This window comes from Ahaetulla prasina, chromosome 4 (assembly GCF_028640845.1).
Source record: "Ahaetulla prasina isolate Xishuangbanna chromosome 4, ASM2864084v1, whole genome shotgun sequence".
NCBI classification, from domain to species: domain Eukaryota; kingdom Metazoa; phylum Chordata; class Lepidosauria; order Squamata; family Colubridae; genus Ahaetulla; species Ahaetulla prasina.
Window position 1 is genome coordinate 34,647,221 of NC_080542.1, and position 19,530 is coordinate 34,666,750.

The following is a 19,530-nucleotide window of genomic DNA, read 5'->3' on the forward strand; positions in this document are numbered from 1 at the left end:
AACGGCTAAATGATACTGTGAGATATCCATCTCCTGTTAGTCTCTGTGTTCTCCTCCTTCTGAACAGAGAAAGCAATTCTCATATTTTAAATACCAGTTCTCTCCCTAAGGGATAAGTTAAATTCCTTTCATATTACTATCCGTCGCTTTTTTATTCCTTGTGGAACTGCAATATAACATAGCCACTGAATAAAATACTGTTTTATAAAAAACCAGGTATATCCCACTGGCTTTAGTAAAAGAAGCACAACAGAATGGATGTGGGCTTCTGCATATAGTATACAGCAGTGGTCTTCAAACTTGGCAGCTTTAAGATTTGTGGACTTCAACTCCCAGAATTCTCGCAGGAGAATTCATAGCTGGCTGGAGAATTCTGGGAGTTGAAGTCCACAAGTCTTAAAGCTGCCAAGTTTGGGGACCCCTGGTATACAGGTAGCCCTTGACCTACAATCATTCGTTTAGTGACTGTTCAAAGTTACAATGGCACTGAAAAAAGTAACTTATGACCATTTTTCACATTTATGACTGTTGCAGCATCCCTATGGTTATGCGATCAAAATTCAGATGGTTGGCAACTGACTCATATTTATGATAATTGCCGTGTCCTGGGATCATGTGACCCTCTTACAAGCAAAGTCATTTCACAACCATGTCACAACCATTTAACAACTGCAGTGATTCACTTAACAACTGTGGCAAGAAAGGTCATAAAATGGGGCAAAACTCACTTAGCAACATAAATTTTCGACTCAACTGTGTTTGAGGACTACCTACAAATACATGCCCTTTCAAGCTGTCTAGCTGGCCCATCTCGTTCCTGTTCTCTCTCTCAAAGAAGGCAGAGTACCAAGCACATGGGGAAGCGTTTTGCATGTTTACACCTAAACTATGAATATATGAATATATGAAAATATGAAATTATTATGCCTTTATGTTTTGCAATTTCTGAATACAATGTGCTCCCATAACAGATGCATACTGTATCTTGCTGAATTTTTCTACCACACATACATGCCTTTGCTTTGTTACAATAGAGCAAGGGTCTCCAGTTCCCAGGCTGCGGCCCTCTACTGGGCCTTGAGCCTTTTGGACCTGGGCCGCAGAAGTGGTGGCAGAGCGCAGGCACAAATCCCTACTTGTGCAAGCTGTAGGCGAGCACAGGTGTGCGTGCTACATTTGCGCAAGCAGCACATATGCAGAACCATCCCCCTCCCCCCCCAGCAGTCCACAAAGCCCAAAAATGTGGGGAACTCTGCAAAATAAGACTCCTATCACAATACCGATATTTCTGAATTTTTCAACAGTAGAAACACCTTTTATTTGCAGCGTATTCTTTAATATCAGGATTTATTAGCTCAGATAATGCTGATCAATGTATGAAGAAATTGCCTCTGGGATGGTGGTGTAGACATTACCAAGTAGAATATTTGTGATTTATTTGCACAGCTATTTTCCTTTTTGGAAATAGTGTTGATGTATATGCATATGGAGTATCTCTATCTTCAGAGATTGTACTTTATTCCCTGTGTTTTTATCTAAATTACTATTTCTCAACCTTGGCAACCTTAAGATGTATGAATTTCAACTCTCATAATTCTGTGACTTGAAGTTCATGCTTCTTAAATTTGCCGAGGGTGAGAAACACTGATCTACATGGATTTAGATACAACGGTGGTTTTTGAACTGCATGGCAATGAAAATATCCTTTTACTTTTTTTCTCCAGCAATTTCGGCATGAGGGTGATTTGATTAGCAGAGACACTAAAGATAAAAGAATTGGCAGCACATGCAGACAGAACAGAAAGGTCAATAGCATTTTTATTTTTAAATTCTTTATCTCTAGACCAGCAAAGAAAAACTCTGCAAGATTTCTACAATAGACTCTCAAGTTCAAATGTTTAAAATGACCAAAAAAAGAGAGCTTCTCTTACCTCTTTCTACCTATGTGGGCTTTGCTAAGGGCAGCACAGGAAGATGGTGTTAGATTAATTATACCTACTCTAACAAAGAGAAGGGCTAGGGATGATATGAAAGCAGTCTTCCCATATCTAAGGGCTGCCACGAAGAAGAGAGAGTCAACCTATTCTCCAAAGCCCATGAGGAGAGGGCAAGAAGTAATGGATGGAAGATCATTAAAAAGAGCTCCAACCTAGAAATAAGGAGACATTTCTTGATAATGAGAAAAATTAATCAGTGAAACAGCTTGCCTCTATAACAATGGTGAAATCCAAAAAATTTTAGTACTGGTTCTGTGGGCGTGGCTTGGTGGGCATGGCAGGAGAAGGATACTGCAAAACTCCATTCCCACCCTACTCCAGGGGAAGGATACTGCAAAATCCCCATTCCCTCCACACTCTTGGGGGAATGATATTGCAAAATCTCCATTCCCATTCCACTCTGGGGCCAGCCAGAGGTGGTATTTGCCAGTTCTCTGAACTATTCAAAATTTCTGCTACCGGTTCTCCAAATTGCTCAAAATTTCTGTTACCAGTTCTCCAGAACCTGTCAGAACCTGCTGGATTTCACCCCTGCTCTCTAAGTTTTGGATATTCCATCACTGGAGGTTTTCAAGAAGAGATTGGGCAGCCTTTTGTCCAGAATGCTTGAGCAAGAGGTTGAACTAGACAACCTCCAAGGTCCCTTTCAATTCTATTGTTCTGTGTTCTATGAATGGTTCCTTACCTCCTGGATTCTTTTTTAATCTATGTGCCCTCAAGTCAATATTCACATCTGGAAAGTCCATGCAATTTTCTTGGCAATATGGTTTACCCTTGCTTGTTTCTTGGGGTTCAAAGAGACTGCCTGGCCCAAGGTCATCCAGCTGACTTTATTGCAAAGGATGGACAAGAATACATTATCTCCAGGTTTCCATCCTAGTGCCTCAACCTCTACACTAAATCAACTTTCTTTTCAAATAATAGCACTTTACAGTCAGAACTTTACAGAATTCCCAAATATTCTTCCTGTCAGTTTTGAAAGGCAATTTTCTTTTTTGCTTCTTAACTGCCATGTATTTTAGCTGGGGAAGTTGGGAGGAGGTTGTGGTAGAAAGTTAGTCATAACAACATTCCGTATTCAAAGAGATCCTGCGTCTGATGGAGACTGCCTGAAGATTGTATCTAATTGAGTGTGAAGAGTTGATTGGACAATGTGATGAACTTGTGGGTGTGGGGCAGGGCTGTGAACTGTCAAGTGGGTGCGGAAAACCTGGAAGCTTTCAGTTTCAGGTTTTCCCAGCTGTGCCAACATGACATCTCTAATAAATTGGAGCTTTGAGGAACCTCAATCCTCAGAGCTTTATTTCGTTGGAGGTGTTCCTTGGAACCCTGACACTTCCTCTGTGGCATAAAGACAGCTGGAATGTCCAACTATTCCACATCCTTTTTCTAAACTGCTCACTGTCTCTATAGTGCCTATTGTTCCTCATCAAGCCTTTCTCCTAAGTCCCTCTTCTCTAAATGCTCTTGGAAGGGATCTGTTATGCCACTTAGGAGGCACTCAATATTGCATTTCCCAGCATAAGAAAAAAAACAATCGTTCTACCTGAAATGTCACTGCAGGAGGACTGTTGCTATTAGTTGCGAAGTCGTGTCCCACCCATCGCAACCCCATGGACAAAGTTCCTCCAGGCTTTCCTGTCCTCTACCATCCTCTGGAGTCCATTTAAACTCACACTGACTGCTTCAGTGACTCCATCCAGACACCTCATTCTCTGTCGTCCCATTCTTCTTTTGCCCTCGATCTTTCTCAGCATTAGGCTCTTCTCCAGTGAGTCCTTCCTTCTCATTAGGTGGCCAAAGTATTTGAGTTTCATCTTCAGGATCTGGCCTTCTAAAGAGCAGTCAGGGTTGATCTCCTCTAGGACTGACCGGTTTGATCGCCTTGCAGTCCAAGGGACTTGCAGGAGTCTTCTCTAGCACCAGGCCTCAATTCTTTGGCGCTCAGCCTTTCTTATGGTCCAACTTTCACAGCCATATGTTGCAACTGGGAAAATTAAGCCTTGACTATACACACTTTTTTTATTTTAGCCAGCTTGAATTTGCAGATGATTCTGCTTTGAAACAAACTCCAGATATTCTATGGGGCGGGGAAAACATTCTAATTAAATGAGATACAGAGCAGTTAACATTCAAATTGACACCACAAAGCCATTTTCTAGGTAAATGCTATATCCTTTAAGCCCGGAAGCTAAAAAAGGAATTAAATCAGTAATTGAAGTTCTTATAGACCAGGGTGTAATTGTATCCACTAGAAGCTCCCGCAACACCCTCATCCTCTTCATTTAGAAAGGGGGGAGACAGTAATAAATAGCCCTTTATACAGGACCTAAAAATAATGAATTAATTGTAATGCCCACTTTCCTGTGATTCTGGACCCTAATAGTCTTCTGGTACCTCCCCACTGGCTGCTTGCTTTTCAGTCATACCTGATTACCTCTTTCCATCTTCCGCTCTAGGGCACACCATGACTATCTTACATGTTTTATAAAGTAAAACTTTTTCCATGTTGTTGTCCCCATGGATACAAGTAGTCCTCAATTTATGACCAGAGGTGTTATTCAGCCGGTTCTGACTGGTTCTGGAGAACCGGTAGCGGAAATTTTGAGTAGTTCGGAGAATCGGCAAATACCATGTCTGGCTCGCCCCGCCCCCATCTATTCTCTGCCTCCCAGCTGATCGAGTCCCAGCTGATCAACTGGGTTTTCTTTTGTTGCCCTGCACATGGAGCTGGAAAGCAGGTTAGTGGGGTGGGTTGGGAATAGAGATTTTACAGTATCCTTCCCCTGCCACGCCCACCAAGCCACGCCCACCAAGCCATACCCACAGAACTGGTAGCAAAAGAAATTTAATCCCACCACTTTTTATGACAATTAGGAATCAAAATTTCTATTGCTAAGCAAGATGGTTTGTTATGTGTGTTGGCTGTTAAGTGAATCACATTATCATTAAGCAAATCCAGTTTCCCCCATTGACTTTTCGGAAGCCAATGAGATCGGAGAAGATCACGGATGACAATCACATGACCCTGGGATGCTGCAACCATTGCAAACACATGGCGGTTATCAAGCATCCTAATTTTGATCCCGTGATTGTGGGGATGCTGTCACAGTCATAAGAGTGAGGACCCCCCCTAAGTCCCTTTTTTCAATGCTGTTGTAACTTCGAATGGTTGTAAATTGAGTCACTGTCCTGTCCACTGATGTACCTTTTTAATTCAAATCTTCCACTTTAATCCAAATTAGATAATTATTTTCCTCTTTTGTCCTTGCAGGCGCCCAATACCTACTGACACTTAATTCCTCATTAATGTGTAACTTTCACTTGCTGTGCCTAAACTAAACAACTCTGGAGGTGCAGGGGTGGGATGGGAACTGTTAAAGGGCTATAAAACTTGACCAACAAAAACTATCTCTTTGTGAGTCAGATCCACTGACTACCTACCCCACTGCAACCCAGACCTAGTTGGTTGAATCTGAGATGGTGGATCTCTGGCGCTTTAAGGTTAGGAGCCCTAGATGTCTTTTTTTGTTATTGAACCCGCAACTATACTAACTGGCAACAGTATAAGGTGAATTTAAGGCAAAGCCTATATTTAGAACTCACTAAAAACTAGTAATAAAATTAAACAGGCAGCAGCTAATAAGAAAATGTGTGTTCCTGAGCCGACAGCTTTGCCTCCTCCCGGCTTGCGAAAGATCCGTAGTGTTAACGGTGTATAAATGCATGTTTTCATGGAGCTTTGTGCAATGTATTTGTGTGAAGGTATAAATAGTTAAGCGTGACTGATGGAGCACATGAGGCCTTCTCCAAAGAGGCCATAAATGGGGAGAGAATTGTTCCAGTAGGTTTCAGTTTATGCAGCAGGTAGAAGAATGCCAAAAGGAAGAGTCCAAGGTTGATTCAAGGAGAAAACCTTCTCAACATGTGAAATGATTTCAAAAGGAAAGATGGGCTGCAGGAACTAGATGACAGGAAGATACCCAGGTGGAAAAAGCATGAAAAGAATACTAAATTGAGACTAGCCAAGTCATAGTTTGAAATTATAGAAACCATAGAATCTCCATATATCCCACCACTTTCCTTCTCTATTTCTGGAGTGCTATACAGGTAGTCCTTGAACTACAACCATTCATTTAGTGACTGGTGATCCAGTAGCGATGGCAGCAGGTGGTTTGGAGAACCAGTAGCAAAAATCCCTGCCCCCATCCCATGCTCAGCTGAGCCGCACGATCATCAGAGGATTTTTTTTTTTACTTTGAAAAGCATTTTTTCTTTGGCCGAAAAAATTCTTTTAAAAGAAAAGAAAAGCCTCTGATGATCAGGCAATGCAGCTGGGATTGCCAGAGCCTTTTAAAAGCATTTTTTCTACAACCTTTTCAGCCAAAGAGGTGTAGAAAAAATGCTTTTAAAAGTAAAAAAAAAAAAGTTGGCCACGCCCACCCAGTCACATTATTCCACCCCCACCAAGCCACGCCCACAGAACCGGTAGTAACAAATTTTACATTTCACCACTGGCCCCATCAGAACTGAACTCCAGGCTGAGGGCAGAGTTTGCCTGCAATACTGCATTCTCACCACAGTGCCACCATGTCTCCTTAGTGATCATCCAGCGGAATTTATCTACTTGTCTGGCTCCAGAATAAATGCTGTTGACTATATGATTATCTCTAGGAACTTTCTCCCTTATGCTAAGGCCCTAGAAGTCATCCCTAGTAATCATTTTTCAATCCTGCTCCAGTTAAATTTTTTTACTCAGGGAACACATAATTGGGAACTGTTACCAACTTCTTCTAAAGCAGACTTATGGATTTGAATGGGAGACTCAATTCATTTGTTATGAACTTTGTGACTAATTTGATTCCATAGTTAATGGAACCCATAATTCTAAGATGAAGTAGAGGGTGATTTTCTGAATCTGATGTCTTTCCTCATCTATGATTACCTGACCTTCGGACCTTTCGCCATGAACTGAAAACGTATCTGTTTATCCAAGCGGGACTGGCTTGATTTTTAAATTTTAAATTTTTTGAATTTTTAATAATTTTAATGGGGGTATTTTAGTATGGGTCAATTCAACGGTTTTAATTCTCGGCCACTTATAGAATATGTATTTTAACTGTTGTTTTAATTTTGTATATTGAATTGTTTTAATTTGGCTGTATACCGCCCTGAGTCCTTTGGGAGAAGGGCGGTATAAAAATCTAAATAATAATAATAATAATGTAGGGAGAATAACAAGAGAATAACAGAGAGTAGCTGTGTCCGATGTTTCTACTTTTTAAAAATCAAGCCCTCCCCTCCACAGAACTATTGCCGCCACAGACAGGCGGTGGCCTTGACATAATTTTTCAGTAATGAGAGAAATGGATATGAGTTTATTAACCAAGATACTGTAATAAGGATCTCTAAAGCAAGTAAACTTAATTAAACATAAAAGAGATGAAGACAAATAGGATCGTTGTGATTTCTTTATTTCAGGAAGAGATAAGCACAGAGCTACACAGTTTTCTTAGTTTTGTTTATGAATCAGAAGGCTAGATTTCTTATACAGGCAGTCTTTGACTTACAACAGTTCATTTAGTGACATTTTGAAGTTTAGTGACCATTTTTCACACTTATGGCCATTGCAGCATTCTCATGATTACGTGTTTTATATTTGGATGTTTGACAACTGATTCACATTTATTTTTTTTATTTTTTTTATTTTTTTATTTGAATTTATATCCCGCCCTTCTCCGAAGACTCACGGCGGCTTACACTGTGTTAAGCAATAGTCTTCATCCATTTGTATATTATATACAAAGTCAACTTATTGCCCCCCCAACAATCTGGGTCCTCATTTTACCTACCTTATAAAGGATGGAAGGCTGAGTCAACCTTGGGCCTGGTGGGACTTGAACTTGCAGTAACTGCAAGCAGCTGCTGTTAATAACAGACTGCTTAGTCTGTTGAGCCACCAGAGGCCCCTGCAATACTTATTTATGACAGCTGCAGTGTCCCTTAGTCATGTGATCACCTTTTGTGATCTTCTGACAAGCAAAGTCAATAGAGAAATCAAACTCACTTAACAACCATATTACTAATTTAACAACTACAGTGATTCAGTTAACAAATGTGGGAAGGCAAATCATAAAATTGTGCAAAACTCACATAACAAATTTCTCACTTAGAAACATAAAATTTTGGGCTCAATTGTGGTCATAAATTGAGGGTTACCTGTAGAATAGTTTCTTTCAATACTCGGTTTCATTACAATATTGTGTTAGTATATTTTAACTACATGTGAAGAAATACACGATCATTTCCATGGCACTAATTTCTCAGGGTTGGTAAAAGTCATTTTGTTTGCACAACTATATTAAATGAAGCATCATGTTATATTGAGCATTAGTAGTGCTCTTATTTATTTATTTATTATTAAATCTGTATGCTTCCAGACTCTTGGCAACTCTGAGATGTTTACAAATTTTTAAAAACATGAATACAAAAAAACCAGCACAAAAGCAAAACAGATCAAAGATGGCAGAGATAACAAATGCAAATGGGAGCAAAGAAAAAGAAGAAAAAGGAGGCTACAGTCACATCCATCCAAGACCTGGATCAAATGCCAAGTTTTCAGGGCCCTTTAAAATAGCATTAGGGTGGGGGGCCATTTGAATCTCAGGGGAAACCTTATTCCCCAGGTTAAGTCATCTTTGAAACTTCCTATTAGGCCCTCAAGGTAATTCTGATAAGAAGCAACACAACGAATTCTGCCTCAATCTTATTGTAAGGTCACATCAACAGAACCTTGCAGGTCTGAGATTATCCCTTCTGTTCATTACTTTTATTCTCCAAAAAATAGAGAGAATTCTTCCTGAGACACCCCCCCCTCTTTTAGACTCAATTTATGTTCATCAAACATGGTGTAGGCCAGGAGTGGGGGAACCTTGGCCCTTTTATAACTTGTGAACTTCAATTCCCAGAATTCCTGACCAGCATGGCTGGCTCAGGAATTCTGGGTATTGAAGCCCACAAGTCTTAAAAGAAACAAGGTTCTTCATCCCTGGTATAGGTCAGTGGTGGGTTGCTACTGGTTCGCACCAGATCGGGTGAACTTGTAGCGGCAGCGATGGGAGTCTCTGCCCACCTGCCTGGATGCTTCTGTGCATGCACAAAAGCACCGTGCCTACGCACGAGCGAACCAGTAGCTATAGGATTTGGAATCCGCCCCGGTGTAAACTGTGGTTCATTCCCAGATATCATGACATCTTAGGAGACAGGAAGAAAAGCCACAGCTAGACAATGGTCTAATAAGAGAAATCTAAGTCCAAAGGAGGGGGTGGGGCAGAGAAACTATTTCAGGAGGGATCCTCCCTAATTCTCTGGTAAGTAAAGGCAGAGGAAGGGAGGAAATGCTCTCAGACTTGCAAGATTGTGTTAATGTAACCCACAATAAAGCTATTCTAGTACTCATTTTATTTTCCTGCCTGGGCTGCCTTGTTGTGCTACAGAGGAGGCCCACTTCCAGGATCTTAACAGATGGAATTGTTTAAACAAAGAAATCTGAAGTGTACCAACCCTGTCAGATTGCATCAGCATGTTAGATATTATGGGAGATAGGAAGTCCCACAAGTACCCAGACTAATGTGGATGAGATGCTTTGATATTACATTATGTTTTATTTCCATTTGCACACTGTCCTGGCAAAGGACAATTATAAATGTTTTAATAAACAACAAATATTTTTCTGGGATTGGTTTTTTTTTGTGTGTGTGTGTGGCTTATCTCCAAGTCCTAATATCTGAAATTAACTGGATGAGTGTAGGGATAGATATTTTTCCAGAGAGATGTTCATTTTATCTACCTTGACTTGCCACCATCCATTTAGTTGGATGACCCCAAATGCTCTCATGCCATGAATTTGAAATCCTGAATTTTTAATATTTCCATTTTCTTTTCATCTATATATTTAGCCAAGCAGGCATGAAATTTGCTTATATAACATCCTAGGAACAATACGAGTTAAAAGCAGGATATACACGAGTCTGTTGGTTCATTGGGCAAACAAGGTGGACTAGGAAGACAGGAAGGGAAATTCACTCCATGATGAATACTGGGAATAGCCTTCAATATTTGCCTCTAATGGTCTTCAAAAGACTCCAAAAATCTGCACAAAGCAGCCAAATATGTCAGTGGTGGGTTTCAAATTTTTTTACTACCGGTTCTGTGGTTGTAGCTTGGTGGGCGTGGAATGGCATGGCTTGGTAGGCGTGGCTTGGTGGGCGTGGCAGAGAAGGATACTGTAAAATCTCCATTCCCTCCCCAATCCGGGGAAGATTACTGCAAAATCCCCATTTCCTCCCAATCAGTGGGACTTGGCAGGCAGAGAATAGAATTTTTACTACCGGTTCTCCAGACTATTCAAAATTTCCACTACTGGTTCTCCAGAACTGGTCAGAACCTGCTGAAACCCACCTCTGAAATATGTGAAAGTCAATAGGAAAGAGTTGAATGAATAAGAACTGATCTGCTCTCCTACCTACTGTTTGACAGCGACATCACACAGAATCCATCTCTAGTCTACTGAGAAGACAACTGCCCCTTGTGGTTCTTGCTGGACATTGAAAACAGCATTTTCCCCCTTCTGTGAACACAAGTAGGACAGTCCAATCCACCTGTAACACTTGATTCTGACTTGTGCAAATGCCTCCATTCCATTTGGCTGGTGGGTGTTCTCCCCAGCTCTACCCTCTGCCTTCTTGGGCTGCTGTTTAGTGGGGTGGTTCAGCGCCATCACGTGGACCAGAACAAGACATCAACTCTACAGGAAAGCTAAAATTAATTAATTGTGATTGGCTATTCAGGTAGTCCTTAATTTCCCTTGTTTGCTTAGTGACCATTCACAGTTACGACGGATCTACCTGAGTGGACTTATGACCCGGATCCAGGGTTCTGATGATGCTCCTTGCTCCATCTGATTACACGTCAGGCATTCAACAACCGGGCCTTATTTATGCCCATTTGCTATGGTCTGTGGTCACATGGCTGCATTTTATGAACATTTTGCCCCAGACCAGCTTTTCTGTCTGGTTTTCAGGAAAACTGGGCCCATTGGCTTGGCTTATGACCACAGTGTTCATATAACAACTATGGCATTCCTTAATAGCTGCCACAAAAGTGGTTGTAAAACTGTGTCAGTCATGTGGGCAATCTGATTTATTACCATCACAAGTTATGACCATGTGACAGGCTTTATTGGTCATAACTCAAGGACTACCTGTAGGAATAGACACTTGCAAGTCTTATTGTTCTCTACCTTCTCTTCCTTCTTATATTTCAGTGATTTAGGGAGTCATTTCTGAATATTTTCTGTCTATTGTGGTGACAATATGTTTCACTCACTGTCATCTTAGTGAAAAATCTTACATATCTTCATGAAAGTCATTATTCTCTACAAATGGTGAAAAGCTGGCACTTTCTTTGTTTTAGCTAGGTGACATTAACAGTGTTTTGCCAAGTTTCTTCTATAGACCAAGGTGACTGGAAGCGGCTTCATTTTTTCCTCCTCTTATCAGTCCCCAAAAGACATTGGCATAGAATGAAAAGCAATTGGCGCTTGCTTTACCAGATTGTGTGGGAGGGGAATCCATTAATCGGGGATTTCGTTAACCACAGTCTGGGCAGAACAGCTGGCTATCACTGTGGACAAGTGGAGGAAATAATTGCAATTATTTTAATTAATCTAGAAATGATTTTTTATTGGCTTCATTATCAGTCAGTTTATGAATGAGAAAGAAGTAGCTGAAGGCTATAATGTGAAAAAGCCTTAAGGCAAGCTTGCATTAATATTTTGCATGAAAAGTAAATATTTCAGCTAGAATGTTTTAAGACTGAAACATTGGACACTAGCATGTGAAAATATGGGCCAGTGTAAAATATGGACGGATATCATCAAAACTGTAGAGTTGAGCTGTACAGCTGTATTAGAGCTGAAACTCCCATGAAGTTGTAGCCTTGTTATTTTGGGTGACATGCTGTGGTTTCATTTGTCCACTAGAGGGAACTCTCACTTCACCACTCCTAGTTGCAGGTCCATCAAAAGAAATGATTTTCCAACTGTTTCTTCTGGAATCAAGAGAAAACAAGGAGAAATGAAATTTATCTGTGACAAACCCAGCATAGTAATCTCCTTCCTCCTTTCCTCTTTTTCCATTTGCAAGGCCTGAGACATTGAGATTGGGAGGGGGAATATCACAAAATGTCAATCTAATGGAGGTGCTGCATCTTGTGAGAGTTTAGCCAATTCTAATTTTAAGTTAATAGTATTTAAAACTGTGGTGCTGTGGGTATCATTGTGACGTATTATAGTACCAGCCCAGAAAAACAATTAACAGAAACCAAAACGTATTCCATAAAACTGCATCAGGTTGGACTATAGAACAGAGATTGAGAAATTAGAAACATTGGTTTCTTCCAGGGATATTTTTCCCCCCTGAGCTTTCATATCCATCAGAAACACCAAAAAACGACTCAGGAATTTAGTACAACTTATGTAATTACATATATAAATAGCAAAACCAATCTCTAAGCTGAACCTTTTGTGTCTGCACTTTTTGATCCATTAAGTATAACTGATTATAGCATTACTTAGGAAACCAAAAGGAAGGTAGTGTACTCATAACTGGATTCTTTTTCTTGCGAACATAATGAGAAGCAGGTGTTGGGTAAAGTAACATTTCATCAGGGCTTATTCGACAGCCTTGGTCTAATCAGAGGGGGGGGGGAAAGAAGGGTTTACTTGTGGACAAGCTTGCTTGTTTATTTGGTATTCCACCGTTATTCGCTTTAAAAATAACTCAAGACAGTGAATATATCCAATAAACTTTTTTCTATTTGCCCCACAACCACCACCCTGTGAGGTAGGTTGAGCTGAGAGAGAATGTATTCCTGGAGACAGTGTTAGATTGGGAGATTTAAATTTCCCTCATATATGCTAGCCTTGAGCATCATCATTTTCTCTCCTAATATTTCACCTTCCAGATAGTCTGTTAATATAAACTGGGAGGTCTGTGGAAGGGCTGCTTCTTCCCAGGGACATTGCACAAGGGGTGAACGCAGCCTCCTATGAATTTTGTTGTTAGATTCACCATCTTATTCTTTACCTGGTTTTGGAGGTGGCATGTGTGTGTATTTTCTGGCTTGTGTTTGAATTTTGTTGTACCTTTTTGTTTTTGTTTTATAGTGAGCCACACAGATTCTAAGAGTCAGTTGGCACCTAAATTAAATAAATTAAATCAGATCGGCCTCATTACCTGTCAGATCTATCAGATGCAGATACACTAACATCAACATCCCCCTGTACAATTTAATAACTCCCAGGCTAAAAGACATGAGCATACTGCTTTATAAATTCATATATGGAAACGAAGAACCTCTCAGCCTTTCCAAAGTTTTTCCATAATCTCCATAATACCCATGGAAGCATCCATGCCCAAAAGTTCTGGTAGACATGTTAGGCCACCCTCCAAGCTAAAGAACAAAAAAAACTGAAACAACTCCAACTTCCCCATGAATGCCTTTATTAAAGAATTAAGACAGTTATATTGGGGGTGGGTGGTGATGGTATTAAACAGGACAGTGATACATATCTTAGAAGAAACTATAACAAAACCAATTATCACTAAAGAAATAAATGTCAAAAAAAAAGGAAGGACTATGCCCAGGAGGAAAATTCAGATTTACAGGTCAGTAATTTGGATGACCAAGGTCTTAAGAGATTCCTCTACTACATATTCAGCATCAGATTAAAGTTGCAAGAAGTTTGGGATATGGAGTCATGTAGCTCTGGTTGTAACACATGTTCTGTTCATATCCATGACCTAACATAAAGGAAGGAAAAGTGGCTACTCTTATATATAAGCATGAATACATTCTTGAGAAGATAACTGAATATAACTGCCTTATACATCAAAATTTAAACTTTAGGGCATTCCAGGATAACATCAAGCAAAGGCATTAGACAGTTGAGACATTATTATTCTTGGGCATAAACCCAGGAAGAACGGAGGCATCTGGAGGGCAGACACAGTATATGTCAATATCTTCATAGGCAGGTGGATCATCCAGAGGAAGTGGGTAGCGTGGGTCTTTGCCAACAGCCTAGAGAAAATGGTACAAAATGAATTGCATTTTTATATGAATATTCTGCAGCATATACACCTAGTGTACCAAATCTGGAAAAGAGATATTCTAAAGAAACTATTAAGGACTATTAATAAAATATTAACTAAAGGACTATTAAGTTTGCATCCAAACTTCACTCACTGAGGGAATGCCACTAGTTAGAAAACCAAGTTCAGGCACAGCCTTGTTGGCATCATGTTAATGAAAGAACCTGATGTTCCAGGACATTTGCTTGGGTGGGTATGGATGTGTGCCTGAAAAAGACAGAGGAGATGGGCACTGAGCTGGAAACGACTAGCACGCATGTGGAGGGGAATCTTTACCTTGACCTATGTTAGAGAACTGCTGCTAGGAGGAAACAAAGCCAATCTTGCACTAGAGATCCATGGTTTGCTTGAACTTCTCAGTCAGGAAAAAGATCTTTGGCAAACCAGAAACAAGACAACTTGTTCTTTACCTCATTATAAGATGGTGGAATTCTGAGTTCAAAATTCTGAGTTGGGATCATATCAGGTATGGGGAACGAAGGTGGGCTGGACAGAGATGACCCATTTGAAAGGCGGATAGCATCCCTTTCGTTGTAGTAGTTGATGCATATCCTGATGCAACAGGTGCCGATGATAACCAGAGGAACAAGGCAGATGGTAGGCCTGGGAAGACAAAGAAAAGTGAAGTAAAGCAATATGTGCCATCTGGCAAATTCGAAGGGAGATATCTGCAAATGTATTGATACTTGCAGGTGCTGCCTAAGGATCCCAGATTCAGCTCCTGGAATTTCAAAAATCCTTCTCATGTCCTTTTGGGTCATTTGTTTTAAATGCACATGCCACAAGGAAATCAGCTAATTCTTCTGTCCTAATTGCAGCATTTAACGTTTGCTTCCTACATGTAGTTCCTAGCTCTATCGATCTGTCTCATATAATGATTGTACACGGTTCCCAACAATCACCATTAGTTTTATCTACTTTTGAGCTAAAACTTGAATGTGACGTTTCATAAAGAGGGCTAATATTAAGGCGTATCTTTATGAAATTGTATACTAATATAAAAGCACAATACTAATATTGTGAGTCTTTTTGAAATGTTGGCAGTCTTAAAAAAGATATAAAGTGTTCAGATACAAAAGAAGAGCCTCCAAGTCAAACATTTATCCCATCAAATTCAGTTCACACAAACACAGCTCTCTACCCAAGACATGCTCACAGAAAAGGTTATCCTTATACTTGCGCATTACGTACACAAGCCAATTAGGCACTTCCGGTTTGCAAGTGCAGTTCAAACTGGAATCAGTAGTACACCTTAGGAAAGAAGAGATAAAAGGTTTAAAACAAATTTCTTTCATCGTGGCTTCATTATTAGTGCAGAGCAGCCTTTGCTAGTCTGACCCCCCAATGTCTACATTAGTGTTTCCCAAACTTGGTAATGTTTGGATTTCAACTTACAGAATTCCCTAGCCAATATATAGCGTGGCTGGCTGAGGAATTCTGGGAGTTGAGTTCCACACATTTTTAAATTGCCAAGTTTAAGAAACATTGGACTAGATGAATTAGAATTCAATTCCCATAATACTTAGTTAGCCGAATCAATGGGTTTTCAGAGATTCTGAGACTGGAGTTCTGAAAACCCCACCAGGATGGCCATAGTAAACAATTATTGGTGTCACTGTGAAAAAGGAAAAGAGCTAACCCACCAAGATCAGAGATTTCCCACGTTAGGATAAACATTTCTGTGAATGGAGCAGATCAAACCAGAGAATAGAGGAATAGTATAAAATGCAGGTAGTCTTCAACTTATGACCATAATTGAGCCTGGCAATTGTGATAAATCATGATAGTAGAAAAACTAGTTACTATGTGACTGAACCTGGTTTACATCTTGTTTTGCAGCAATCATTAAATGAACAAAATGGTCATGAAGCAAACACCACAATTGTTAAGCAAACCCAGTTTGTTATGGGGTGGTTTTGCTATGTAAATTAGGTGTCATATAACTGTGAGGTGCTGCAAACAGTTATAAATATGGGCTAGCTAGCTGCAACACGTGTCTGTGCATTTTGGTGGTGGCGGGGCCATCGTAAGAGTTCTAAAACATTCATAACCTGAAGACCATATGTGGGGCAATTATTTTACATTCCCAGCATATCTTTTATTTAGGAATCCTCTTGCAATTAACTATTTTCTCTTTTTCCCCCTAGTTTTGGCTGGCTGCTTATCCATTCACCACTTGGATCTGATCTGAACTAAGAGAAAAGCAAACAAAATAAAGCAGTAACTTACATGAAGCTCCAGCACTCATTTCTGTGGGATGAAACCTAGAAAGGAGCGAGATGCAGTATGAACAGAAAAGAGCATTTGTGCTGAAATTGGTCCTCCCAATTGGTCCTCCCAATTTCTCACTAGCTTCTCCTGCAACCGAGACTTTCATTTTTTCTGTCTCATTCATAGGATGCTTCCTCTATTCTAATGCTGCTATTGTCGTTTAAAATACTCCTCTCTCTCTAACACTCTCGGGCTTCCCTTGGTGCTCCTTCTTCCCAATATGAACACCCACCCCCCCAGGGCTGCCCTCTTCTGGCATTGGGCTGAAAACAGGAAGCCACAAAAGCTACAGACTGCTGGAGAGTTGTTTGGAGAATCAGAAATGGAACACTCACCTTCACCAACCGTTTATTATTTATTTATTTTTATTTTATTAAATTTTTATACTGCCCTTCTCCCAAAGGACTCAGGGCGGTGTACAGCCAAAATAAAATACAGAATATATACAATTAAAAGAATTTAAAATAAAACTATTACTAAACGGCTGATAATTAAAAAAGATTTAAAAATTTAAAATATTAATAAAACCCCAATTTAAAATCAACTATTTATGCCAGTCCTGCTTGAATGAATAAATATGTTTTTAGCTCACGACGAAAGGTCCGAAGATCAGGCACTTGACGTAAACCATGTAACTAAGATAAATGGAAGAACTGCACCATGAGATTTTACTGGATGTTTTTTTCCCCTTTGGAAAAGGAATCCAAGAACAATTGTTTACCACCCCATTGAACATTTTTCAGCATAACCCCAGATAATATATTTGCCCTGCTCGATAAATGTACATTCTTGATCAGAAATAGTTAATTAGAAAAATTGGATCTGGTTGGAAATGTTCCATCATAATTTATGTACCAATGTAAGGACAAAATATAGCTCAAAATTCAGGCCCCGTGTGTTTGTGTGTGTATCAAAGAGTTACACTAGCAATCTAATGAACTAAATAGAAAACCAATGGCCAACAAATTATATTGGGGCTCAATTGTTTTAGGAGTTTAATTTTACCACTAGCCAGTAAAAATATCTTTTCTCCTACAAGCAAAGTGCTTTCCAACCAGAAGGTGGCAGCCTATTCTTACTAAACAATTTTATAGGCAAAGAAGGAGGTCAGAACTCTTTTTGACACCATTTTTAATCATCCAGCGGTTTCTCAATAGAAATTTCTTGATCGGACTACTGAACTTCAGTCAGAATTCCAAATTTCTTGGAAGTGTGTCAGCATCAAGTTCTTCCTGGTCTCGTCTACAATGATTGTAAGAATGGGGGGGGGGGTGCACAGATCAGGCTTTCTTAAGGAAATCTATCAGTCTTAAAGAAAGCCCTGTGGATTTAAAAAAAAAAAACACACACAAACCCCAATCTTCTAACTTGGATGTGCTTTTCTTTCTACATTCAGCAACTTCAACAGTCTTAGTGAGACAAAAAAACAACTGCTTTAAGAGATAGGACGCATTCTTTCATAGAAACATCTTTGCTAAATAAAATCACTGGTCCGCTGAATCTCACAACAAACAGTGACCAATAAATTCACACGTATGTCCTATTCTACTTCTCAAGCTAACATTCAAAGGCTATGGCCCTGGAAATGATAATTGCTGTTGTGCTGATGAAATAAGGAGACCGAGGGTGTTTTAAACTACTTTATTTTCCTAGGAGACGTGGTCCTACTGCCCAGGACTTACTTCTCTTCTTCTTTTCTCTTCTTTTTTTTATTTTATTTTGTCACAACAATATACGCAAACATCAGCATAAAACAACACCACATCATATAAACATATGTATAAGCAAAAGTATGTGTTTTATTTTAGTTGTTTCCCCCTTAGTTTCTCCCTCACTCAAAACTTTTCCCAGCTTTTTTGCTAAAAGCAGCTTCGCTTGCTGGATAGCATCCCTATAATAATTAACCAATTTTCCCCAGTCACTGCTGCTCGTGTGTGGGGGAGGGGTGGAGTGCGCGTGTGAAGAGAGGCAGAATAGCTTTGTAGCTCTCCGTCTAATAATTTTACTACATTTTACAAAGCATACACATAAAACATACACATAAAACAATCAAGAGAAATTATACAGAGTAGAAAGAAAATAGGGATAGATGTGTGAAAATGTATAAAGAAAAAGGAAAACACACTTGTGTTTTCTTTTTCTTTATAATTTAGACTTCTTTATATTTTAGACTTCGTCTAAGGATATAAAGAACTTACGTATAGATTAAGACTATAATAAAATGTCCATTTCCTCCCCCCCCCCAAAAGAAACGGAGAAATATTTGTCCCCTTTTTAAATTTTAACAATCAAATCCCTATTTCAAAAGTTGATTTTTCTCCATCTCATACAAAAAGTCCGCAAAGGGCTTCCAATTACAGATAATTTTTTTCGGGCGGCTTTTCTCTCAAGTGGGGCGTTTATTTGACAACTTTGTGGCTCTAAATAGACTTTTTACAAATCGTCTGAAATAGTAACTACTGCCATACTTTGTAGCAACAATTGCCCAGCTGTTTGCCTGCTACACGAAGAACTATTTCATCTTCCCCAAACCTCCTGCCAACTTTCTTTCCTCCCAGTTTTAATGTGATGGGAGCCACAATAGGCTTTCCCAAAGCACATCCATTCTGAAAACCCACTTGTAGCTTCTCTGCCAATTGGTTTGATTGGTTTCTAAACTCCAGTTGTTTTAACTTTTCCTTGGAAAGAAAGCTAGCTAGATACCAGTAGCTTGGAATATTCTTTTTGTAGGCTTCTCCCAAAGTGTATGCTTTCTACCCCCCACCCCCTGCCTCCCCCCCACCCCAGTATTTTGATTCCTTACCCCTGCAGAAAGTATGAAGAGCCAAACCAAAAGAATTCCTCCTTGGATCTTCATTAATGGCGCCATTCTTCTCTATGTTCACACAGTTCAACGTCCTGGGGAAAAGAAAGCCCAGCACCAAGGGGAGGTCTCTTATCTTTCTTCCCACCGCCCTATGGACTTTGGTTGGCTGAGGACTAGATGATGAGGAGTTCCCACCAACACCTGCTTTGTTCACGCGCTCTGCTAATTGGTCCCAGTTATT

At 39.9% G+C, this 19,530-nt stretch overlaps 1 protein-coding gene across 1 annotated transcript in view; it reads left to right on the top strand.

Moving 5' to 3' along the window:
* Nucleotides 1–17,664, top strand: part of MPP2 (MAGUK p55 scaffold protein 2) — a 106,765-nt gene extending 89,101 nt beyond the window's left edge. The window contains exon 14 of the mRNA XM_058181857.1: nt 16,360–17,664. Coding sequence (XP_058037840.1) covers nt 16,360–16,403 — 44 coding nt within the window. The 3' untranslated portion in view covers nt 16,404–17,664. The remainder of the gene's footprint in view (nt 1–16,359) is intronic.
* Nucleotides 17,665–19,530: the final 1,866 nt, after the last annotated feature.